The sequence below is a fragment of the Microtus pennsylvanicus genome, chromosome 3, assembly GCF_037038515.1.
Source record: "Microtus pennsylvanicus isolate mMicPen1 chromosome 3, mMicPen1.hap1, whole genome shotgun sequence".
Taxonomy (NCBI): domain Eukaryota; kingdom Metazoa; phylum Chordata; class Mammalia; order Rodentia; family Cricetidae; genus Microtus; species Microtus pennsylvanicus.
This window is the reverse complement of record NC_134581.1, coordinates 136998781-137025534: the sequence shown is the minus strand read 5'-3', so window position 1 is coordinate 137025534 and position 26754 is coordinate 136998781. Positions and strand designations below refer to the sequence as shown.

The following is a 26754-nucleotide window of genomic DNA, read 5'->3' as shown; positions in this document are numbered from 1 at the left end:
ATTTTGATTAGTGTGTATTATATACAAAGAAGAAGGTCATATTTAGAGACACGGGGCTACTAAGAACAGTTTAACTCACATCAAAGTTGGACACAGAAGTTTTAAGTTATGGACACTCGTTTTCAAGACTATTTTTGTTCCCAGGAGCTTCCCAGACTGGCCAGCAAATTTAATTTCAAACAATTTGTAAATGAAGATATTATTCTCATCTTACTATCTCCAAGAATGTCTTCATCTATTTTCAGTATTACGAGCATGAGTACTTGATCATCTGTAGTTCGTTTCATTTGTCTCGAGTTTACAACAAATTGGTATACATCCCATGAATAAGAGGAAATCATAAGAAAATTCCAGTGGGAAACACATCCGAGGACACTGAACTGAGATTCTGTTGAAGTATGGCTTGTACTATAGTAATACTTACCTAGAGATCGAATGCTTCGTCTGAGCTAGTTAACAAAGTAGGGTGCTGCTTGTCAATATTAATTCTCCTCCTTTTCTATTATGTTTTAATTTGATATGGAAGTGCTCAATCTTGAGTTTGTAGCCTTGAGGTAGTGGGAGTCTTTACATAATGAGCAGCAAGTAGACGAGAAGAGTCTGGTGACAGCATCCATGTCTCCTTTAATTTCCCATTTCAGGCCTGGTATTGTTCTTAAGCTTGCACAAATAAGTTAAGTGAATTCATAGCTCTAGTAGCTTTGCTGGAATGCTTTCCTCCCCATGCCTGATAGGAAATATCCACATTCTTTCAGTCAGAACAACCGGCCCCTTTAACAAACCTTTTCTCACATGTATTCCAACTAAGGATTCATTATTATTATTATAAGAGCCCAGCCGGGCAGTGGTGGCGCACGCCTTTAATCCCAGCACTCGGGAGGCAGAGGCAGGCGGATCTCTGTGAGTTCTAGACCAGCCTGGTCTACAGAGCTAGTTCCAGGACAGGCTTCAAAGCCACAGAGAAACCCTGTCTCGAAAAACCAAAAAAAAAAGAAGAGCCCAATGCCATTTTGTATTGTAAGTCCCTTTCTTCATAAAAAGAAAATAATATATTTTATAATTAATTTGGCATAAGCCTGAATATATTATATACTAAAATATTTTCCTCTGGTTGTTCAGAGGATCTCAAATGATGCCTAGTTAGAAGGGACTGTTGCTATTGCTGGGTATTGCTGAGTCTTGTTTCAGAGGGTCTAATGGGAAGCTTTTTTGTTTTCTTTGCTATCTACATCATTATACTTCTTATAAGTTGTCTAAAAATTCCTAATACTTATTTTATCACAACAGTGATTTATATCTTTTACATGTTAAAAATGCAGTTGAAAATCTGGATGAGTATAATAGGGTAATAAATTTCTGTATTTAATGGCCTTTGAAATTAAACTCTCTAATTAAAATTGTTATATTAGTAAAAAATGTGCATATAAAATATATCATTAGAAAGTGAAAGGCAAGCAAGAATCTGGAAGAAAATAATTATGAAACATATATTTGATAAATGACATGTGTCCAGAATACATAAAGAGAAATTGTGCTTTAAAATAATACAGTCAACAATCCAATCACAAAAGCTACAATTTTTGAATAGACATTTCATAAAAAGAAATGTAATGTAATGTAATAATTCCTACATAAATATGATCATTTATTTGTTATCAGAAAAGAATGCAAGTTTAGAACAAGAGCAAGGACAAATAATTACAATTCAGGAAAAAAAGGGAAATATTGGTCTCAGTAGTAGATGTTGGCCCCAAGGGGAGAGAAAAGGGCGGAGGCAAATAAACAGACCAAATAAGACTGGAAACCAGAATTAGACACAGGAAGAGAATTCCTGGCAGGATGATGTTAAGAAATATTTTATACTAGAAACTGTTTTGTGGCACAGGTTCAGACACAGTTTGTGTGCCCATATAAGAATAGCTAGTTGTGTGAGAAGTTCTTTGTGTGGTCAGTTTCCCTCAGTGACTATTCATACCTGGTATACATTCCTTACTAGTCTAGCTCAATTGTGTTGTAGATCAATATTTTTACCTTGCTTGTGCTCAAGCCTGCCCATTTAGAGGGTAGCTGGCATTTTTGTGTACGTACCTAAGGGACTTAACATGCGGTTCTCACACCTTGCAATCTCTTTCCATTTCAGCCTGGACAGTTTCAGACAGTACAGTCTCACTACATGGTTTGAGAAATGGCTGTAGACAACCACACGCAACGCAGTTACTCCATCATCCCATGTTTTATATTTGTTGAGGTAAGTACATATTTTAAGCTGTGAACAATTGTAATAGCAAATTTCATGCTGAAGACATGTATTCTTTTATGAAATTATTTAATCCCATGATTGGGTCAAATTTTGATGGCACAAATAGAAAATTCATAATTTTTTTAGAACACAGGGGGCTCTGCAAAAGCTTTTATTCTTTCTTTCTTTTTGACATTGTGTGGTATACACTGTCAGGCATTTGAAAATCTTTTCTTTCTTTCTCTTTCTTTCTTTCTTTCTTTCTTTCTTTCTTTCTTTCTTTCTTTCTAATAAGCAAGTTGTAACAATGGGAGGATTTCACTCCAGTGCTTCAGAAATGTGAAAAGGTTCACTCCCTTATGGCTCTGGATAACTGAGACATTGTCATAATTAATAATTTTATAACTGTGTTGGTTAAATAAAAAACTGCAATTAAGAGGTTTTGAAACTGTCTTTGAGACACAGTTTATTCTTTTTTATTCTGTTTATTTCCAATGATCCTGTGAATATATTAGCTATGAAACTGAATGCAGAACTTTAATAATTCTCCTTAAAAATAATCAATATCCTTTTCCAGAAACTCAATAAGGCAGGCAGTTTACCAATGTTGCTAGATTGTTTTTTGCCTTTGAAGTCCATGGGTGGGAAAAATAAAATGTACCATTTGCACTAGGCATTTTCCCCTATGATGTTAGGAAACTTGGATGATGAGCTAGTCCTTCTATCGTGCTTCTCTGTGAGTTGCTCCATGTTTGCTCCGGCATCTGTTTTGCGAGCTTCCAATGTCCTTCCTCATAGCCGTTTCCTCAGTGAAGTATTTGCTATTGAAAAGACAAAGATATTGTCATTTAGGAAATTGAGGGTCTTATGGCCAAAAGTCTATTTCCTAAGTTATCTGAGAGTAAAATGTTGATTTTCCGACCATATTATTTTGGTCTTCTTGAGATAGGTTATCTAAGGAATCATTTTATCATACATATAAGGCTTTAAATATGAACTGTAGGAAGCTGAAAAGTGCTTGAGCATCCAGTCTGGATAACTATGTGGATAGTTGTACCATTCCAAGGGTTGGTTGTAGCATCTTCTTGATTGACTGGGAATTATGCATGTCGATCTATTTATTACCTGTGAAAATAGGAAATTAGGCCAAACTACTACCTACCTATCATAGAAAATACAGACTTCCAGTAATTGTGAGGGGGTTTAACCTCAGTTTGCCTTTGTTTTGTTTTAGACACAGAATCTCCCTTTTTGGTCCAGACTGCCTCGACCTCATGACAATCCACCAGCTTTAGCCTTACAAATACCATTATGGACACATATGACCACACCTACCTAGTAACATTTTCATATGCAGCCTATGAATCATAGTATCATAGTGACCTTTTCAGTTTAAAGCTAGTCTGATCTGTGTGTTTCATCTGGTGATCATCTAGGAGCGGTTTAGTATTACCTGACAGCTCACTCTGGTTAATGTTTGTGAAACAGCTTGCTTGAATTGCAGAATCTGGTAGAATAGGAGAGAAAGTCAAAGTGCATGTAGAATTAATTAAGCTAAAATTCTGGAAGCGTAAACAAAGAAGTCATTTTTCTAACATGCCCGTGTTGCCTTTGACTTGCTTCACAATGTCATGGACACCAGTTCGATAGGAACAACATGGTATGTGAATTGTGGGCTCCACCTCTTCTTGTTGACATTGTAATGGAGGGAGGGAGGCTTTATCTTGCTGCTTATGTAGAAAAGGTAAAGAGAGTGTCATTTCCTTTTTTAAATGTCTCTTTTGTTGTTATAAGAAAAATAAAGTTTATAGTATTCTAGAGAGTGCTGGGGAGTAAGCACTTTATCTTATCTTCCCAACGCACTTTTATTTTAGACACCCTCCCCCCAATCAAACAGGAACCAAGTCTCGAAGTAAAGAATAGCTTGTTGCTGGAAACTGTTCTTCCTGACAGGTTTTTAGCTCTCTAATATGTGAATGATGAATTCGCCTGGTGAAGCAGAAGCCAGAAAGATTAACCAACCCTTCTGTAGCTCACCTTGATGCTGACATAAATATGAGTTTGGAATTCTGGGAGAGGAGAGACAGTTTATTCTTTTTCTTGCTGTACTGTAACTCTTATTTTGCAATGGAGTTTAAGATATATCATTATTGCCGGGCGGTGGTGGCACACGCCTTTAATCCCAGCACTCGGGAGGCAGAGGCAGGCGGATCTCTGTGAGTTCGAGACCAGCCTGGTCTACAAGAGCTAGTTCCAGGACAGGCTCCAAAACCACAGAGAAACCCTGTCTAGAAAAACCACAAAAAAAAGATATATCATTATTGTCTCGTCAGAATAGGTTGAGGGGAGGAAAATTGAGCTTAGTTGAAAAGTAAGATAAAGAAAGTGAACCTTAAGGTGGCTCCCATGGTTCTCATAGATTTCATTCATAGAAAATAGATAATTTTTCTGTATCTCCTCCAGGCACTGCAGCAAGAGTATTAGAAGATATAGCCCAAAATAACTAAAATGCCAGTTGCATCAGTGAATAATGTTTTTAATTAGGAAAGATATTAAACACAAGAAAATAAATCTTCAAACCTACTATCAAGAATACATCTTACAATTTTGCCGTATTTGCTTCAATTTTTTTGAGTTTTTGCTGTTGTTTTGGTTTTGGTCCCCCCCCAAAATAAAATGCTATATAGGTATGGCCAAAGTCCTACAACATGGAATATGATTCACCTGTACCATTTATTTTTAATACAATGTTAATTAAAATACAGTTCCCATTCCTACCTCTAGCCCCTCGGTTCGACTCCTTTCAGGCCTTTCTTATCAAACCCCTTCTTCTGATAGCCCCTTCTTCCTCTACTATCAGTGATACACACACACATGTGCATTTATGTGCAAATACATAAGCATGACTTGATAAGTCCGTTTTTGTTTGTGTATGAATTGTTTCAGGCTGACCACATTGTACTGAACAACCGGCTCATCCTAGAGGGAAACTAACTCCTCCTTCTCTGTCGTTACATTGCTTTTCAAGGCAAAGAGCAATTCCTCTGATTAAAGCTGAGGACAGCATTTGTCTATGTCTATAAAAATAAATATTAAGAAGATAGTTTAGTGCTGTGTCAATTCAGCTAAAAACAGTAGTAAGTCCTGTCTATTCAGCCATGGGATTTTTACTGGGTTTGTAGTGAATTCTCTCGTGTGGGGTGAGCCTCACATCCAATCAGAGACCAGGTGGTTATCTCATCACAGGCATGCCACTGTCCCTTCAGTGGGCACATTTTGCCCGGCAGGTTGCTAATTCCTTTGTCGGGTTCACATCTAGGTAAGACCATAAACCCTTTTCTCCTCTGAAAGTCTGGTATAGCAACTTCTGTTTTTCTAAAAACAAACCAGCAGGAAGGATGCTTTCAGCTCAGCTCTAAGATTGATTTCTATAGACCCTGCATCCAGGGTGTATCTTCAGCAATAAGATCTGATCAACTATTCTGGTGAACAACCAACACAAGTGACCAGAGGATTGTTTTGTGGACCTTTGGGCTTCCCTGATGGACTATACCTGAGGAGGTATCGAACACCAGGAACTGGAGCAGCATTTCCAGATAGCCATGACTTTACCCTTTTAGGTCATTTCTTTACACCTATACTTTTTAATTGGATTATGAAGCTTTCCATTGGATTATTAATGTTTCCATTTGGTTATTTCACACACCCTTCATTTCAGTTAACTCTGCCTTCTCTTATATCCCCCATCCCTGCTTAAACCTTCCCATTGCAATATTACCCTCTCTCCTTTCAAGTCACATCTGTTCTACTATCTGCCTCCATTAAGGCATTCTCTGCCTCAATGGCCCTTTCCTAGTTTCCTGGCTTCTATAGACACTCTAGGCTAAACAGACAAATCTACAGACTGAAGCAAGGATCCCCATCTGAGGGAGAGCATGTAGTGTTTATCTTTATATGCCTGGGTTACCTCAGCCTATTTTCCTAGTTCCATCCATTTTCCTGCAAAATCTATACCTTCTACTTTTCCTAACTTAATAAATTATATTGTCTATATGTGAAATGAAATGAATAAAAGTTATGCCCTGGCAATGTTGAAGCATACATGGGCAGCCATGGTGGTTCTGCTGAACTTGTCCATATTGGGTTTCATGGTCTAAGTTGATGAGGATGACTGACAAGGTATCTTCCCCAAGATCTCATTAGACATGGTTGTGAGCCACCATGTGGTTTCTGGGGATTGAACTCAGGACCTTTGGAAGAGAAGGCAGTGCTCTTAACTGCTGAGACATCTCTCACCACATTTTAATTTTCTATTCATGAGCTGGTAGAAATGTAGACTATTTCCATTTCCTAGTTATTGTTCAGTGATAAGCACAGATGAGCAAATATCCCTATAGAATGCTATAGAGTCCTTTAGGTATATACCCAGAAGAAGTATGTCTTGGACATATAGTAGTTCCATTTCCAGATTTTTAAGGAACCTTCACAACGATTTTCATACTGACTACATAGTGATACTCCCACCAACAGTGAATGGGGTTCCTCACCACATCTGGGACATTATTTGCTGTCAGTTGATCCATTGATGATCTCATTGTGACTTGAGTGAGATGTCGTCTCAAATAGTTTTAATCTCTGGTTTATCCTTTAGCAGGTCTTTCAGAAGTCATAAGTCATAAAGATTCATGATCCTTTCTGAAGTTGGCTCCATGTTGTGGTAACTAAGAAGTGGCAACTTGACTGAGCATCAAGTTTCCGCGGTTGGCAGCATCTCCACTGCTCTCCTCCCTCTTATTCCCTGGCTTTGTTGTTGCTGCTGCAAACTCCTCCAGTGTTACTCCTCTCGATAAGTCATCCACTTTTTCTGTTCAGTTGGTTATAATATTCCCATATTCCCACCTCTTTTCTAGGTGTGCCTCAGTTTCTAAGTGTAATTTCTACTATGTTTTTTTTGCATTTTTAAGATGAATGATGCATAGCTCTTTCATCCTGACTAAGTGTGCCCCTGTGGAGGGAAGAAGGAGGCTTTTAAGACTCATCAAAGAAACAAAAATTACAAGGCTTAGGAAGTTCTTGAAACTTAACAAGGTTCACAAGGTCCTTCCTCAACATTATAAAAGCAGTAAAACAATTTCTGGGGAGAAGAAACTGTCCTACTGGCTGATATAGATCGTGCATGGAGCTTCAAGGATATAGCGTTCATGAGTCATCGACCATGTCTGAGTCGGCTTTTCAGTGATTTATCTGCCTTCACATCACCCATGCTCTTGTAAGTCACCCCAGTGATGTCACTGGCTCACTCACTATCTTAGAATTAACAGAAATAATTTATTTCATCTGCTATTAATGTCCTCTCTAGGTGTGTAGATGTTTGTTCATGCTCTGCCTGGAAAAAGTCACACAACATGAACACTTAAGTAATGTTCCATTTAGTTCTCATTGTAATAACTTTCTGATGTTTCTTACAGCTTTTTACTTCTTTCTATACTTTTCCTCTTTACTCATCTTGTTTCTGTTTAATTTCTAAAAATCCTGGGTATGTTTGCAAACATGTTCCTGCTTTATCGTGTTATTTTATAGCTTCTGGTTTTTTTGCATGTCTTTAATTGTACTAGGTGCATTTTGCATACTCCCAGGAAAATGGGCTGTGATGAGTCCTCTTATTTGTTGTGTCTGCTGCTATAGCTCACAGTGTACATATTCTTTTGGGATTCATGTGGGTACTAGGCTTGAGGAGTAATGCTTTTCGTGGGTTTTGGAATAAATGTTACTCTTACACTTTGATTTTATTATTTGGAGCCTAAACTTGCAAAGCACCCAAGTCAGAGGGCTCTGCCTCTGTATTGTGTGTCAGCAGGTAGATTCCATGAGGCCTTTTTTTTTCTCTGAAGTTAAAAGCAACTTTTCAGGCATATTGTCTTTACATAAGAGTTGCACTTTTAACACAAGTCCTCATATCCTGTATCAGGGGACAAACTGGCCCAAATCCCAAGACTGAGACTGACCTGTAGCCCTTGCTCTACCCCACCAGGGTCCACTGGGGCTTGCATTTATGAAGAACCATTCAGATCTTTAGTACCTTTTTTGATTTAACTTTCCTGTGAGTTCAATAGAAATATAAAAAGAGGAGGGAGGGAAATATGAAAGGGAGAGAGAGAAAAAAATAGAGGGAGAGAAGGAGAAGAGGGGGGAGAGAAATTTAATCATTTATAGGTATTTATACTAGATTTGTATCTATTGTTTTTGATCCTTATTGCATTTATTAATGCAACAAAACTTTCAATATCTACAGTTTCCCAAAGTCATAATATGTTTGCACTTTTTTTGAATGTTTTGCATGTACTTTGGCTTCTTAGGTAACTTGGATCTTACAAAACTTCTTATAAAGCCAGCATTTCTTAGCCTTGATTAAATGAACTGATGATACCGGAAGAGGATGAGATTCACCTGCTGCCCATTATGGAACTCTCACATGCGTTCTCTTGGTTCTTTCTATGAGCATGCCCTTGATCAGGGTATGTTTAGTTTATTCCTGGCAGTTGGTCAGAATAGTCTCTAACCGACATCTATAATTCAAATTCCCTGGTGAAATAGGAACTTGCTTTGCACTCACCTAGAAAAAGCTGTAGGGAGATGCCCGATGAAGCAGTTAGCAGCATAGAAGGTCTCATTGGGGGTAAGAAGTCAGGAGCATCATTGCCCTGGGCAGTCCTGGAATTGGGCAGTGTTTGTAGATTACAAGAGCGTAATTAATGAATGGACCAAAGGGAGAGACAGAGCATTGATGGAAAACAGGGTAGGTTGAGACTCATGGTATAAAATGAACAAGGAAGGGCATTCTGGAACCCAAGGCCTAGAAGGTTGGCCATGCAGAATGGATCCTTTGTAATCTCCCAGTGCCTTGAAACAGAAACCTTGCCAAGTGGATAATGATCTTAGAGAGGTCTGAGCACCAATGAGAGAGAAATCCAGAATCCCTAAAATTCCAGGATGATCCATGGTGGTATTTCTTACCAATAGACTTTAGCTTTTCACTGTTCTAATCACAGTAGAATAAGTAAAAAGTGGCAAATGGACTGGACAAAAGCCAGAGATGTCTTATGGAGTAGGAGAGAGACCATCCACTTTGACAGGAGACATAGACCATCTCAACTTTTTCTATGCCTTGCAGACAACAATGTTTTGGGAGTCAAGACACAGGGCTTAGAACATAATACGTAAAAAATAATTTAATTGTGAGAAAGGAATCAGGAGTCTTTCTGTGTTCATTGTGCTCTCCTTGGTAGCTCCTGTTGTAATAGGAGCAGCGGGGCTGGGCTGCATCCTGCCACCCGGCTAACTTTACCCGAAATGATTACACGGAAACTGTATTCTTTTAAACACTGCCTGGCCCATTAGTTCCAGCCTCTTATTGGCTAACTCTTACATATTGACCTAACCCATTTCTAATAATCTGTGTAGCCCATGAGGTGGCGTACCAGGGAAGATCTTAGCCTGCGGCTGTGTCGGGAGTGAGAATCATGGTGACTCCTTGACTCAGCTTCTTTCCCCCAGCATTCTGTTCTGTTTACTCCACCTACCTAATTTTATGTCCTATTAAAGGGCCAAGGCAGTCTCTTTATTTAACCAAAGAAATTAACACAAAACAGAAGACTCTCCCCATTAAGCCCCCCTGCCCCCCTGCATCCTACTTTATTTATCTTGGCATTTCTTTTTTTTAAATATAATTAAATTTTTCCCTGAAATGTTGAATTTATTGACATTTATTTTTTTCTGTTATTTCAGCAACACGTTTCATACTTGAGAATCTATAAAATGATCATTTCCTAAGGGGAGACCCTCAAATTGGTGTCTCAAGAGTCTGAACAATATCAGTGTGTACTGTTTATGGTCTCCCATGCTCCCTTTGAAAAATAGATGTATTTTTTTTCCAGAATGTTTAATAGTAAAAGGATCATTTCGGACAAACTTCTCCACATACAAATACTGTATTCTCTGTAAAATCTTGAATAAATCACACCTCCAAATGTCATTCAAATGTATTTGTGCTAAGGCCAGACTCTATATGGAGCTATGCTTTCTCAGAAGGTGGTACCTGGGGGGTAGAAACCTTTACATAGTGAATGTGTTCAAGGCTTGATATGTATGCATATGACAGCATTTTTCTCCATTTTGACAGTTGATTGTGCTTGCAATTTTTATTGCCTAGGTTTTGCAATTAATTTTTCTCAGATTGAACCCAACCCACCGGGCAGTAATGATAAACCACATCCCGGGGCTAAAGAACATGATGCTAGGGGGCTGGAGAGATGGCTCAGAGGTTAAGAGCACTGCCTGCTCTTCCAGAGGTCCCGAGTTCAATTCCCAGCAACCACATGGTGGCTCACAACCATCTGTAATGGGGTCTGGTGCCCTCTTCTGGCCTGCTGGCATACACACAGACAGAATATTGTATACATAATAAATAAATAAATATTTTTTTAAAAAAAAGAACATGATGCTCCACTAGAACATTATGATTCTGAGTGCATTTCTCTAGGCCAAAAGAGAAGGAACCCGCATTACTTTTGGACATTGAGTGCTGTCAATGCTTCTGTTATCTTAAGTGCCCCGGGTTCTGGAAGAAGGATGCCTCCTCCCCCGCCTTCCTAGTAGTCTGCACTCGCAGATTTAGCTGTGTTAACTATTTGTGTCTGAGCCTCACATTTTGACTCTTTTAGAGTTTTATACCTAATTCATATTGAAACTTTGCTATGAAGCTTCTGGCTTCAAGTCCTGGCTCTATCATTTATTGCTGATAGAAAATTGAATTTGTCCTCCAAGACTTCAATTACTTTGTTAAATAGAAAAAAATAGAACTGCATCATGGGAGCTTTTGAAAAATTAATGAAGCGAGGCCCCTGAGTATTCTTGTTGAGTAATATGCACTTGGCAAGAATAATTTTAAAGTAACAGTTCTGATACAAAGATCAAAGTAAGCTAACTTACTCATGCTTGTGTGGGCACACACACACATGCACACATGCACAACACACTAATAAACACAAAAGTCAAAGCCTGACAGAAGAGACAGCCTCCAGGTAGTTTAACCCCCTGACACATGAACTTTCAGGACTTAGATGCTTTTAGGAAGAAACTTCAAGGGTTTACTAAATAAGGGAACAATAAAAATGGTGTGACTTCTAAATTACAATGACAAATATTAATGACACAACATATAGGCTTGGTACCCATGAAGGTCAAAAGAAAGCAACAGATCCTCTGGAACTGGGATTACAGACAGTTGTGAGCTGTCATGTGGATGCTAGGATCTGAGCCTGGGCCCTCTGAAAGAGCAGCAAATACTCTTAACCACTAAGCCATTTCTCTGGTCCCCAAATAAGATTGTTTTCAAAATGCATTTTGAGTGACTTCAACTAGATTCTGTTGTTGTAGGATATTTGTGCATTGTGTGAAAATGTGTTTGCTTTGTGACTGCTGAAATAAAAAACTGAATGGCTAGTAGCCAGGCAGGAGGAATAAGCAGGATTTCTGGGGAGAGAACAAAAAAAGAAGATAATAGAGGCCCAGAGGAGACACCAATGAGACATGGAGGGAGTCAGACATACAGAATAAAGAAAGGTAAAAAGCCACATGGGAAAATGTAGATTAATAATAGCAGGTTGATTTAAGCTATAAGAACTAGTAGTACAAGCCTAAGCTTCTATATAGAATTTCAACATTTTGACTTTACTTGGTTTGAATTTAAACCATAATAGTACCGACCTACCTGATACAGCCAAAACTCCCATGTACTCTTTCTTACAGGGTCTCATTTTTCTCTTTGTCCCCTCAGAAGTCACTACCAAGCTAAGTTTGGTGCATACAGTTTTATAAGATGTGCTATATATATGTGTGTGTGTGTGTGTGTGTGTGTGTGTGTGTGTGTCTGTGTGTGTGTGTCTGTGCTTTAGTTACTACTGTGCCTTAATGTGTCAAAATATTAAGAGCAATTATATTTAGACTGAGGTATCTAAACATGATTATACACATAGTTAGAAGTGTATAAAAGATTAGACAATGTATACAAATCGCTCCAGGTTATTGATCCTTACTGTAGGGATAGATTCTGTCATTGTAACTCACTGTAATTCTCCAGGTATGCCTGTATGCCTGGGATATCTATCTGCATTCGTGAAAGAGTCTCCTTTTTTTAAAAGATGTGGTCTTACAATATCTCCCTTGCTGGGCTGGAGCTCTCTGTGTAGACCAGGCTAGCCTTGAACTCACAGAGGCCCACCTGCCTATGCCTCCTGAGTACTGGGATTAAAGGCACAGGCTACCACACCCAGTCATCCTAAAAACACCTTAAACTTCTGTATATTGACCTACTTTTTATAGAACTCAGGCATGAGTCCTATAAAACCATGTATTCGTTGAAGGACCAGTACTGAAATGCAGATAACCATTGTCTGTCTCTCTCTCTCTCTCTCTCTCTCTCTCTCTCTCTCTCTCTCTCTCTCTCTTCTCTTATTCAGTTTGGCCATGTGGATTCACCCATAGAAAGTGAGTTTTGTGGCCCATAGCCTTATTAACATACTAGGCACATTAGATTATTGGCACTAAATACTACACTCTTAGTCAAATAATCTTTCATGCAGATGGGATATCACAGATTTAAAATTTGTTGCCATTTTGGCCATGTGTATGTGTGCTTATGAGAGAATAAATACACAAAAGTTATTGTTTTTTCTGGTTATTGGAATTAAAAGTACATGTTTTCATGAATGAATATTACTTTGCCAGAAAAATAACTTTTTTTAAGAGTACATTATCATTGACATGTTTCCCAATGAAATTCTTTATACAAAAATGGTTAAGTGTACTATAATTTGAAAATTAATTATATTTACAAAACCCTACAGAGTCTCACATCATTTCTCAGGGAAGAGCTGATTGAAGCAATAGTGCGAATTTTTCTTTCTAGACCTTTTTATAACGTAGTCTATGAGGTCTTCACCAATGCCAAACCCCGGGGGGTATTGTTACAAATAATTAAAATCATGCTTCCTTTGTTGATGTTGTTTAGGGAAGTATTTGAATATTTTAATTTCTTCTTTGATTATAGGTTAATATGTTAAATTGTTCATTATATAAAAGAAATGATTGTTCTTATTTTTCAGTTTTAGAACTGTATTTCCTATACACATGTGCAATTATCATTTTCAACTCAACTGGCAGCTCTGGCTGAGGTACCCACCATGATCCTCAGTCTCTGGTGCATATTAAATACAGTATCAGAAGTATTTCTTTCTATAGTTAACGATTAAAGCATGAACTCATCATTCTAAAAACAACCACTGATCCAAATACTTTTCAGATAAGATAACTCAAATTCAGAGATTAGCTTGTCCAATATCACACACTAAATACAAACTAGATTTATAGCCAAATTTGTAACTCTTGACCCTGCCATAATCAATGGCAACTTACTCATTAGTGGAGTTTTCAAAAACAGAACTATAAAAATCATTTCAATTGTCTAAGTGAACAAAGATGACAAACAAGGAAGAAAGGTTAGAAATGGAAGGGTTGGGTAATAGTGTGGAGTGGTTAATATGTTCAACATATAATATGTGTCGGGAGCCAGCATGACAAAATTACGTTTTTTCCAGAATTATACCTGCAATGTTAATTCACCCACACACTCATTATAATTGTTTATGAACAACAACTTATATTTTCAAAGTAGAGCATGTAAAATGATACATTCCTATGGTTTCTCCCCACCCCCCCAAGACATTCATTGTTCTATGTGGGACTGAGTTTGGTCTTTGGTTTCACTAGAACAGAATTTTCATACTTGGTCTAGAGAAAACCTTCTCTGGAGTGACTGCTAAGCTAGTAAAAATTTGGGTACCTGCACCCAAACTCTATTTATTAGAATGAAAGTGCACTTTTCTCGATCAGTTCTTTTGCAAAATATAAGAATTAAATAAACCCATTTTAGATTTGTATAGTCATAGACATACAGGATATATATTAGGTGCTGACAATACCCCTGCCTGTTTTCCTGGACCCAGCCTAAGGATGCTCACACTGCCCTAAATTGAGTAAGTGATTTGGGACAGAGGCCTTAGCACTTTGTGCTTAAGAAAGCTCCATGGTAGAATGTTTCTAATGGGAATCTAATATAGCCTTTCACAGGGTCCCAAGCAAGAGAGAATGACCATTGCTCATAGTGATAATCTACTCATTCATAACCTTGTCACCCTTCCCCCAACACACACCCTTAGTGTATTTCCTAGGATAATTATGCTTGCCTCCACCTCTGTCTCAAAATTCACTTCAAAGGCCAACCAAAATAAGAAAGAGAAAGTAACTGGAGTCAGAAAAAAAAATAACTCAACTGAATTAGCGATAATGTTTGGAGAATAGAGGGCTAAAAAAAGCATTTAAGATATGAGATTAAGGTAATTTTATTAAATAAGGTCCTTGTGATCTAGAGTGCTTTCTAACTTACTTAAAACTGAGTCAATTTGGGTGGATTTTTTTCATGAGTGCTCTCATTTCTGTGTGTTTACTTACCTTTGTATGAAATCTAATGTGTACAAAATCCTTACGAACTAATGTATTCCACTATTTTAACATTAAATCCCATAATGCTCCTTAAGATCTTCAGATCCTCTGGGAATATATGCCACGCACCATGCCCCCATGTCTGCGCTCGGTGTGTTAGAACCCAGTTCACGAGCTTCGGGCAAGGGGGCTGGAGGTTAAAATACACAGACACACACAGACAGAGAGACAGCCACACGGGTCATCCTTGAATTCCCCAAGAATGCTCCTTTATTGTATTCAGGGGCAGAGTATATAGAGATAGCCACGCCCCAGCCAAACCCACCAGAAACCACTCTCCTGCCATCAGGAACTCCTGAACGTCTCATGCTCAGAGCAGCTGTAGGCACTCAGATCAGGGGATTACAAGAAATTCAGGATCTGGGGTCTCACTGCTCCCAACAAATATATATATATATATAGTTTATACTACACAGAAGTTAGGCAACTCAGTAATGAATTAATTTTCTTCGATAATAGTCAGAAGAATGCTGAGACCAAATAAGTAAATAAATAAATAAAATGTAATTGGTGTTTGACTTAATATCTTAGTCCATTTGTGCTACTGTGACAGAATATTTGATACTGAGTAATTTATAAAGAACAGAAATTTATTGTCTTATAATTATGAAAACTAGGAAATCCAAGATCAAAGCCCTGGCAGGTTCACTATCTATGAGAATTGTTCTGACTGCTTTCAAGATGGGATCTTGTTGCTGTGTTGTCTGGAGGAGAGAAACATGCTGTCACAGTACATGAAACATCGTTTATATGGACTTTATTCCCATTGACAAGAAAAGCACTGTTGTGTTCTAATTGTCTCTTGAAGTTCTCATTTATCAGTGCTATCAAACTGGTCATTAACTTTTAATACCTGAAAGGTATTGTGTGGCTGTTTTGGGGGAGACAGGAATAAACCTCACTTCCTTCAAAACTCTACCCTGACAATAGCCCAAAGAAGTGATTTCACACAAATACAGCTCAGTGAGTTTATTGACACAGCTTCCTTAGTCTTGGAGCCTTCATTTTCTTGCCAGGTGAGAGTGTTTCTGAGGCAATAACTACAAAACAGATGGACACATTTAAATTAAGCCTCTAATAATAATTTCAACCCTTTATTATTAAAATATAAGTTCTTCTCAGGAAAATTCCTTCAGTCTTTCCTCCATCTTTGTTCAAGACAAATCACCTTGCAGCTGAAACATTGTTGTGCCTAATTTTCAGCTCGAAAGGAAGACAGCATGCTATATAAAGGCTATGTTTGAATTCTAGGGTCTGGCATAATAGCTTTGCAACCTTCAGTATGCCCCTGTGGAATACCAGTTTTCTCATCCATAAAATGGCAATACAATGTGTTTTTCTGGGTTGCGTTCAGGGTTAATTATGCTCAACCCATGGCCAGTAGGGTGTCAGCCGCCATTGACTCACCAACAGCCTACCTACAAGTGTTGTGTGACAACGCATCATTTCTCAGCTCAGCGAAGCCCCAGAGGCATCTGATCACACAGTTCAATGCAGCTTGCTCTTTTCATGTCATTTTTCTCCCAGTCACTCAATTGGTCCAAGGAAGCATTGTTTACAGGATCTGGGTAGTAACTGATGCCTGGTAGATGTTTGACCGACTTTCGCGTGGCCGCTAGCTCAAATAAAAGCTGTAACAGCTGATTTGTCAGCCTAGTGGCACACACAGAATTTAACTGTATGATTTGTTTGCGTTCTACAGAAATTAGTCTATTTTGACACAACTGAATGTAAACATCTGACATACTCCTCAAGCAAAAGATGCAAAATAGCAAATTAATCTTGTCTAAGAAGTTTGGTGGCTGTGTGTTGACTCGTCCCATTGGGAAACAAGTCCTAGTTGTATGAAATTTTTACCTTTGGGTTGATTATTCAAGCCTGCATTCTGTAAACAATGACAAGGTCTATGTAATGATACCAAGGGAAAGAAGGACCTCGGCTGCTTCTCTAGTGTACATAGTGAATGTAATGCCCTGACTGAGCATCCTGGTACACCTCCAAGACAACAATATAGACGGAAGTTCACCTGGGAGCTAATCACAGCAAGCGGGGAAATGGAAAAGGAGTGAGGGAAACATGGGATGCAGTCAAAGCGGGTTCTCATTGTGAAGAACTAGGAAATAGTATATACTGGAGACTTTGAGAAGGCCTAAACTCTGAGTCATCCCAACAGAGGGCATGTAGTAATATGGAGCGGCGGTGGGGCTACATCCCCAAAACCCCAGCCGCCTGCCCGGCTAGCTTTACCCAAAATAATTACACAGACACTGTATTCATTTAAACACTGCTTTAGCCCATTCCTATCTAGCCTCTTCTAGGCTAACTCTCGCACCTGGACTAGCCCATTTCTTATCATCTGTATAGCACTGGTCTTACCGGGAAGATTCTAGCCTAAGTCCATCCTGGGTCGGAGTGTCATAGCGTGCATCTTCCCTGGAGCGGGGAGCATGACGTCTCTCTGAAGTGTCTGCTCCGGAGAGCAGAGCTGTCAAGTCTGCCCTCACTTCCTCTTCCTCCCAGCGTTCTGTTCTGTTTACTCCACCCACCTAAGGGTGGGCCTATCCAATGGGCCTAGCAGTTTCTTTATTGCTTAGCCAATGAAATCAACAGATTGATATATGACACTCCCACATCAAGGGCAGGAAAGACAGAGTGTTTCTTTTAGGCTTTGTATTATTTCAGCTCTTGACCTGGGACATTGGTTCACAGCCACTTTGGTCCTCCCTGCATGCAGCCTGAGTACTACTTGAGCCTCGGAAAAGCCGCGGGCAAAGTCATTCTTGTAGTTAAACAGCTAATGCCAAGTGACTATGGCAAAGAGCTAGCCGCCTCTCCTGTATGCTGCAATAAACTCTTGCTGTACAGAATTGAATGGAATTCGCCCAGAACTTGAAGGAATGTCAAATAGCCCTGAGACTTCAAACCACTGATTTTTCTCACTTACCTCCTGCAGATACGTGTTTTACACAGCATCAACTCTGTCAGTACTGAATAATATCAGGGCAGTATCTCCGCTAAACGTTGTGCAAGGCATTTTCTCTTCTAGTACAGCAGAGTTGTGTCTTCATTTCCCACCCGGGGTTACAGTGTAGGCAAAGTACTTTTCATTCCTTCTTTTTAAACTGCATGGGATTCAGCAGCAATTCTAAGACAGTGGTTCTCTATCTGTGGTTTGTGATCCCTTTGGGGGTTGAACGATCCCAAGGGTCACTTAAGATCACTGGAAAACATAGACATTTGCGTTACAATTCATAATAGTAGCAAAATTACAACCATGAAGTAGCAATGTTCACCACAACATGAGGAACTGTATTAAAGGGTCACAGCGTTAGGAAGGCAGGTCTAAGAACCACTGGTCTAAGATAAGAGACTTTCATTCTGTGGAAATGGTTCTGGTTTAGAAGTCAGGGGGCATGGGGCATAGGTTTTCATTGTCATTCTTGTTGGATGGTAAGGCCTTGTGCTCTTGAAAAAATCATTTTGAATCTCCTAGATTTCATTTGGCTCATCTTTAAATTTAAAATTTGTCAAGCATAATAGCCTATAAAACGAGGCAGGGAAACGTATATTCTATAGATAGAGTAAAACTTGGAAGAAAAATACTTGGATGTGTGGGCAATATGCATATCTATTTCTGTAAGGTGTATGCTCATATGTAGTTTTCTGTAGTCATTTCTATTCCAAAAGAAGGGAAAATCACAGCATTGAGAGAATGTTTTACAAATCATCTTTTTTTTCTGTTAAAAATGTTCATTGCTACTTGCAAATCTGAGTGTGTTTTCCATGCTGGGTTCAGAACAGAGAAAGGAAATGAGGAAAGAGGCGTATATGTTTGCTTTGTCTTTTGACTGGCATGGATAATAGTGTATAGACATGACTATAACTTAAAACGTGGTCCAAAAATAGCCTTGTTTTGATTTCCCTAGTGATGCGTTTCTTTTAATTTCCTTTTTGTCTTCAGAAAGGCAGTCAGATTACAGTAGAAACCAATGAGTTCTAATCTTTTAGTATTAAGAAAGTTGGCAGTTTGAGGGTTTAAGCAATGTTACTCTTATTGCCTAATAAATGTCCTGTTTTATACTATTTGGTCTGTGTTGTAGAATGGTCTGTTAGGGACACAACCCCTGTCCTCACACTGTGCAGGAGAAAATTAAGGATTGATTTTCCAGCAATGATGGTATCACTGTGGAGGCGGCGCCAAAGAGAAGGAACGTTCACATTCTATGCCACACTGACACCGTTCACCTCTGGCGCTGACCTTCTTCCCTGCTCCTTTAACAGGGAGCCTCTGCTTGTCATGTTAAGTGGAAGCCAGCAGGTTGATGATGGCAGTGGTCCCCATACCCTGAGAAAGCAAAACCACAGGTAGACCTTTCTGTCAGGCCTTGCCAACAGTCGCTACCCATAATTCTTCTCGGTGAACAGCTCGACCCTAAAGAGTCAGCTCCGGAGAAGCTGAGTGTCTAAGTTTCTCTAGTAAACCAAGGTTTTCTTAAATATTGGGACTAAAGAAGACCCTCGAGTCAGATTCACCTTTGGGATGTTCTAATACCTGCAAACATCCTCACAGAGGAGACTACTCACTCAGTCCACTCAAATGCTCCAAATGTGATGTGGGTGAATAAAGAGCACTTTACCAAGCTTGACCAAGGTATCTAAAGATTAGGTTATAGCGTTTAGAGAGAAAGTGTGTGTGTGTGTGTGTGTGTGTGTGTGTGTGTGTGTGTGTGTTACTGATGAGAAGTTTGTTAACCAGTTCAAAGCTGATTTTGTAATGTTTTCTTTACAACTCTCCATAGTTGTGAATTTGTGTTGTAAGAACAGCAGAGTTCTTAAAGCTTTCAGTATCTATATGCCTGTTGGACAAAGACAGTTCCTAATCCAGTGTATGGTTTTGCTTCTTATTTCCTTTTTACTGGTAGTTTATATCTACCCCAGATATGAGTAGGAATGAAGGTGCTTACTCAACAGGTGTTGAATATCCTCTGGAGAATTTAGAGACAGGAAGAGAGAAAGGTGTCTGGAATGTTCAAGAACAGTGACCAGCAACCTTTACTTAAAATTCTTAAAATACATTTTGTATCAGAATATACATAAACACATCATATATATGCTATAAAACTAAGTTTATTTTTAAAATATTCTAATAAAATTGAAGTATCCTAATTATTCTATGTGTGCTTTTGTAACGGCGTAAATGAATGCAGATAGATTGTAAAAATATATACAGTTTGAATGGGGAAACAGACTTACAAAACCACCGTTCCAGCGAGGGCTGGGAGCCTGCTTGCCAGATTTATAGGTAGATTTATAGGTAAACATTAGCCCGAGGCGAACACGCCCCCTAAGGGGCGGGACTTATCCCTACATGCTTTATTACTCTGAAAGGAAGGGAAGATAAGTTTGGAGCCCAGGTTGCCGTTAAAGTTACTATCTGACTGAGGTTATCTTTAAACTCTTGATCCTACCTTCCCTACCCCTCAAGTACTGGGATAGCTATTGTGAGCTTTGTGGGGAGTCAATCCCTCCCCTCTGAGAGCCAGGAAGAGAATTTCTAAAAGCTTAATATTCATGAGGGTCTACAGAAGGTATTAGAATGCAGAGGGCAGACTCTTCTCTGCAATACCGATTCCGGGAAAGTAATTAGAAGTCTACATTTTAAATTGCCTGACTGATGCTAAGTGTAGTTGACAACTACGTCTGACTTTGAGAAAAAAAATATTTTAGAAGAGGTCTTATAATAAATTCTTTTGAAAAAAAAATGCCAGGGAAGAGATCTTGATACAAATATTAAACACTTTCAAGAACAGGTCATAGATAAGCAACATTTAAAGATCTGTAGGGTGAGAGGAAAACACTAGTAATATGAGACAATTTACCCAAAAGTCATTGTTATTTGGGAACATGTATGCATTAAAGCATTTTGTTTCATCTTCCTTATTTAGCATTTACTAAGTCCATTGACACTCCCCTTTGGACATGATAAATGCCATATCATGAACAGGCCTATGACCTTAAAAATGTTTAACCAGATATTCTACTAAACCAATATATATTAAATAGATATTTATTGAAATTTTTCGGGTGCGGGGCACTATGCCAGACATGGTTCTGATGTCAAATTTAAACTCTTCCATCAGTGATATATGAGTGTCCTCTATGTGTAGGCTTCTAAAAAATATAGACTCAAACAAAAATAATTTTCTAAAGGAAAGATGTGTGCAGTCTCCTTGTAGAGATTTCAACTAATCCTTTGAAAAGAGAAGACAATCATGAAGGGGAGGTACCTAACATCTAACACATTTGTGTGTGTGGGGGGGGGGGATTCTGACATGTGGGTATTAAAGTCTCAGGAAACACAGGATTTACAGGAGTGAAACTATTCTTCAAAAGTGATGGGATGTTAAAAAGCTTGAAACCTACTGACCCATAAGGATTTCTGACTTTTCTGTGTGGTGTTGAAGATCGAACCTCAGACTTAACACTCTGCGATCACTTTGTTACTGAGCTCCATCACTAACCCCTGAAGGGAGGAGGGAACACACACACACACACCCTAGCTTGCTGATTAACTTCCTAGAAGTTCACTTTTTAAAATATAGTTCATTGCATCAAATGACACTCAAAGAAATGCATCTGAAAAGGAGATCAAATGCCTGAAGTTTGAAGTACCAAGACTTCATGTGTTCAACTCTGCACTCCAAGCCTTCTCCTGAAGCCTCGAGCTCTGTTTACTTCTTTTCCTTCTGTGTTTTTACCATAAACCTGCTGTATAGGCTCTCTTGATCATTGGAAAGCCAAGAACATTGGGAATAGGACAAAGGATCAGTTTAAATTTGGACCCTTTGTCAGCAGAGGCTGTTGCAGGAGGAGAGCATTGCAGAAGAAGGAGCAGAAAGAATGTAAGAGCCAGAAGAACTCAGTAAGGGCATAAAGCAAAACTGAGCCAACCTCTCCCTAGACAAACCAGGACTTGGGGAAATGTACTCCTGTGTCCTCATAATCCTTCCAAACGGGCCCACCACTGTCCTTTTTCTGTTCTAGCTTGGGGGCTGAACATCTGTTAAATACTAAGATATTTTCCTCTCTTGGTTCCATTATTCTGATTATGTTGCAAATTATACTTTTTCCAGTCTGTAATTATCTATTTGCTTTGTTCCTTTGTGTGTTTTTCCAGCAGACCATAAGCTCCATATCTAAAGACTATGAAAAGGAAATAAAACTCAATGCTCATTGATCCTGTAAATGAATAGATAAAGCCTTCAAGAGGAATCAAACCATCGAACTGACTTTCTCATCCAAAGTTATTGCCCTTCATAGGAGAGGGGTGATTTATAGAGATAAAAGCAGATCTGTCTTTAACCTTTTCATCCTCTGGTTCAGTTTTCCTCAAAGCATAGACAGGTATTTTCAGTTTTCATACTCAAAACAAATGAGTAAAAGGTTCTCTTTCTTGGAGTCCACTGGCCTTTTTGAAAAATTGTTCCAGGTGCCGGAAATGGCCTTATGGTTTAAGGAGTGAGGGAAAGTGGCTCAGGTCTTTGGACTCCAACCCTCTTCTCCTCAAGGCAGCTTCCCTTACCAAACTCTGTGTCTAGAAGTCACTTATTCACTGTGAACTTCTAACTACCTGCTTGTACCTCAGCATATGAAATGGTAAAAGACATCTCTTGAGGGAGTCCTCATCTATCTGCCTGGCCCTCAGGCACAAGGGGAAGGAATCTGAGTTTGTAAGACAGTGTGAAGACAGAGAAGGGATACCTGGGAGCCCCAGGCAAAGTGCCAAGTTTTAAGGCTGAAAGCCCTCTCCTACCCACAGATGAATTTGTTTAGGTGATTCAGTGTGGTGTTCTACACTTTCAGAGAAGGTACACTCTGAAAATCCTTCACTAACTGGAAGCCCTGAGATCACATCTTACACAGCATAACCTCCAGAGGCTGTCATAATAGTCTTGAGTTTAAGCGACATGCATATGGATCTCCTTTAGATTAACCAAGTCCCGATACTACCTATGACTTTATGCTCTCCCAATCCTCCTCATTTATATCAGTCTCAGTAGGCTGCAGAGGTTTCGGCTCTAGTCCATAGAACAGATCCAAGGTTTGTGAAGAAGAAAGCCTGCAGTAGATATTTCCTTGATAGACGCATGTGGATGACAGTCACTGCTGGCCTGATACTATTGGATGTAACCCAAGGCTCTGAGAGGCGTTCCTTACATAGTGATGAATATCCACAGGGGACACATGGAGACAATCTCTTGAGCTGACCCTTTGTCACCGACTGTGAGCTTCCTGCTTTTGACAGTGGCAGATTTTCCACTGCCTTGTGCCTTTGCTTTAATCTATGAACACCACTTTGTGTTTTAGATAGTTTAGAGTGATCTTTCTGTAATCACGATAACCTCTTTTAGACACGACAGCTATGCTTTCATCTCTATGCCTCCACTCTCATTTGTTCCAAGCTGCTAAGTAGCGACCTACTGAAAAATTTCCTAAGTCTCAGTAAATGTATGTTATTAGCTCAGATTAGTTTTGCTAAATCACTGAATATAATATCCTCAGGGTAGAATAAATTAATACATTTGTAAAGGTAATTCCACTATGTGTTTTTTCCATACTACTCACAAAAGGGAGATTGGAAATGATAATGGAACCTTGGGAAAGGTTTTCTAAATGTAACTGGTTCTCTTTACACTAACAAAGACAGACCTGTCCCTTTAAGGTTCTGCTCTTAACCAGACCAGAGGAAAAGCATGCCACCCAGGTATGCCATTTGCTTCTTTTTGCCTCGTTTTCTTCTCTTATTTATCACAGTTTATCAAATAGTCTAGATTGTTCTTTCGCTTCAGACAGGAGAGCAAATCTGGTTTAAATGGGGTGAGACCTGGTAGGCTCTAAGGCCATTAGGCCTGCAGTTCCAGCCACTCTGTTGTTCTGAGTGACAAGTTTCCAGGCTGCCCTGTGCGACACCTACAGTAAGGATGTCGGTCAAGGAAAGAGCCTGTCCGCAGGCTACACAGAAGCTACTAACAGTGAAGGGATTTGATGTGTGGCTCTTGAAGAAGCATCTGTAGCCAGGAGCCACTGAGAGCTTTCTGGAAAAGTAGATTCTCAATACTCACTTCAGAACTTAGGACAAGAAGTCTGAGGAAGGTCAAGGAGCCAGTGTTCTACAAAGATCTTCAGGTGAGTCAGACATACACAAATGTTTGAGAAATCCAGTGTTCTTTATTCAATTTGCAGAAATGACTTTACAACTTTCTCCACAAAGTTTTATATGAAGAAAAATAGGTAAAAGATAAGATCCATGGTATTTAAGAAGACAAACTAGTTTCTTTGTGAATGTTTCTTGACTAGTGCATAAGTGTGCTATGCATGTATTGTGGACATGTGTGTTATAGACAAGACAAATCTTTAAGGTAATTGTAGAGAGGATGAAACATTTTACTTCTTTTTTTTTTTATTGATAAAAGGAGAGTAAAAAAAAAACAAATTTCCACCTCCTCCCAGCCTCCCATTTCCCTCCCCCTCCTCCCACTCTTCTCCCCCTCCTCCCACTCTTCTCCCCCTCCTCCCACCCCTCTCCCTTTCCCCCCACTCCTCTCCCCCTCCCTCTCCAGTCCAAAGAGCAGTCAGGGTTCCCTGCCCTGTGGTAAGTCCTAGGTCCTCCCCGCTCCGTCCATATCTAGGAAGGTGAACATCCAAACTGGATAGGCTCCCACCAAGCCAGCACATTAAGTAGGATCAAAACCCCATGCCATTGTCCTTGGGGTCTCATCAGCCCTCATTGTTCGCCATGTTCAGAGAGTCCAGTTTTATCCCATGCTTTTTCGGTAACAGTCCAGCTGACCTTGGTGAGCTCCCAGTAGTATCTTTATTTAGGGTCCTTTCTCAGACTTAGTCCGTGACTAACCTAACAATCTGGATATTTTTCTTTTAATTTTTTTTGTGTATATGATGTCCACATAAGTGGATGCATTGTGTATTGGGAGGTGAATGACTGGGTATGTGCCTGCAGAAGCCAGAGGAACAATCTTCTGTATCATTTCTTCCTCAGGCTCCATCTACCTTGTTTTAGAGACAGGTGTCTTCGTGAGACTGAAACTTACCCAGGAGGAAAAAGAAAAAGGGAAAGAAAGAAAAAGAAAAGGAAAAATTGTGCTGTTTTAAGGGTCCAATTACAGGTTCTGGTTGTATCCCTAGATTCTGTCAGAAGTGTATTAGCCTCTACTATTAAGGACCACTGTTAACTGCATTCATTAAATGGGTTAGGTATCTCTGTATCAGAGGGAATGAAAGATATATATCATGAGGATTGAGTTCAAGAGTGTCATGGTGTTGGCTACTGCAACATTTTCCCACCTCGTTCTCTTTCCATTAATAAGGGCTGTAGAAATGCTATTTGCTTCTCCAGAGGGTGATTCATTTCTTTTCTGTTCTGCAATAATTTATCTCTACATGTGTGTATGGTGTGTGTGTGGGGGGGGGGATAGGTCAGAAATCAAAGCCAAATGTTTTCCTCAGTTACTGTCCATTTTAGCTTTGAGTCAGTGTCTCTCATTGAATCTGGAGCTCACTCATTTGACTAAATTGGTTGGCCAGCAAGCCCCATGGATCCCCCTTGTCTCCACCTCCCCAGTGCTGGGATCCCAAGCATGGGGCCACATCCAGGTTCTCATGCTTCTGCTGCAAATACTTAACTAACTAAATCATCACCCCAATCCCAGGCACCATGGATTTTATTATCCTACCTGACCACCCCTTTAACGCTAGCATTCCACCTTTCTACAGAATGTAAGAATTTTTATAGTGTTTAGCCATTTTCATGCACCTCTCAAGCTTTTAAACCTTTGATTAATATAAGTGAATCAAGAGAGTCCTTGAACCATCAAAGTGTGTTAAATATTTGGAAAAAGGCATAATGTTTACCAATACTTTTAACAAGCAAGTAGTAAATTCGATACAAGGGTATTTGAAATATACGTATAGGCACGTTGTGGAAATTCTAAGCTTTATGTGAAATACATGTTCAGAGACATAAAATCCATAAGCAAACATAGCCTTCTAGTTATGTTTTAGTACTAATTTTAAAGCTAGAAAAGCAGGATTTATGCATGAGTTTTGCAAGGCTTTATGCCCATTATTTAAGCCAATCATTGTGGGCCCTATAATACCTGAATTTATACTTAGCATTTTGCCCATAGGTTACTTTGTAACCCACTATCATTTAAACAGCAACTCATTTTCACACTCCTCCTGTTGCTTTGCCCTTCCAATCAAATTCTGAAACCAATGAACGATCAGTTGAACAAAAATACATTGAAAAAATCATAACAGAAGGAAAATTCATTGTAAGCACTTCAATGCAAATGTGCTATTGTTTCAGTATTAGCCACAGGGTAAATGCTGAAAGAGAGATAATCTGTATTAAATAATGTATTCATCCCATCAGTCCTGGATCTCAGATGGCAGCCTTCTGACTCCTTGAGCTCACAGAACAAGACTTGTGGTCCACATTGCAGAGAAGTGTTTGTCTATATGTCTGATCTCTGAAAAAAAATGCAGTTTGTTTACTCTTGACTGCCCTGTGAGGATTCCATGGTGGGGGCGGGGGAGACGAGCAGAGAGATGGATGGGGTGACAAAAAGATCCTGGCGAAGGGGGCTTAGGGATTGCTGTCACCGAAGGCTACGGATTAGATTAGAAAAAGTTTTGTTCAAGTCCATTCAGGAATCAATCATGCTATTCTGTAGGGACGCTGAAGAAAATTACATCTTGACCTGCAATAGAGGAAACGTTCGTCCTGCGGCGCTTGTGAATAGCTCCCCATAATTCAAGGGGTGTGAGCGCATCATTATACTGGCAAAGTGACCTGACCCAGCTAACACATCCAGGCT

The 26754-nt window shown here is 39.4% G+C and overlaps 1 protein-coding gene across 2 annotated transcripts in view; it reads left to right on the top strand.

The window, feature by feature from the left end:
- Positions 1 to 26754, top strand: part of Plppr1 (phospholipid phosphatase related 1) — a 231884-nt gene that overhangs the window by 105749 nt on the left and 99381 nt on the right. For both annotated transcript variants that reach the window (XM_075967221.1, XM_075967222.1), the window contains exon 2: positions 2141 to 2248. In XM_075967221.1, the coding sequence (XP_075823336.1) occupies positions 2186 to 2248 (63 nt within the window). In that variant the 5' untranslated portion in view covers positions 2141 to 2185. The remainder of the gene's footprint in view (positions 1 to 2140; positions 2249 to 26754) is intronic.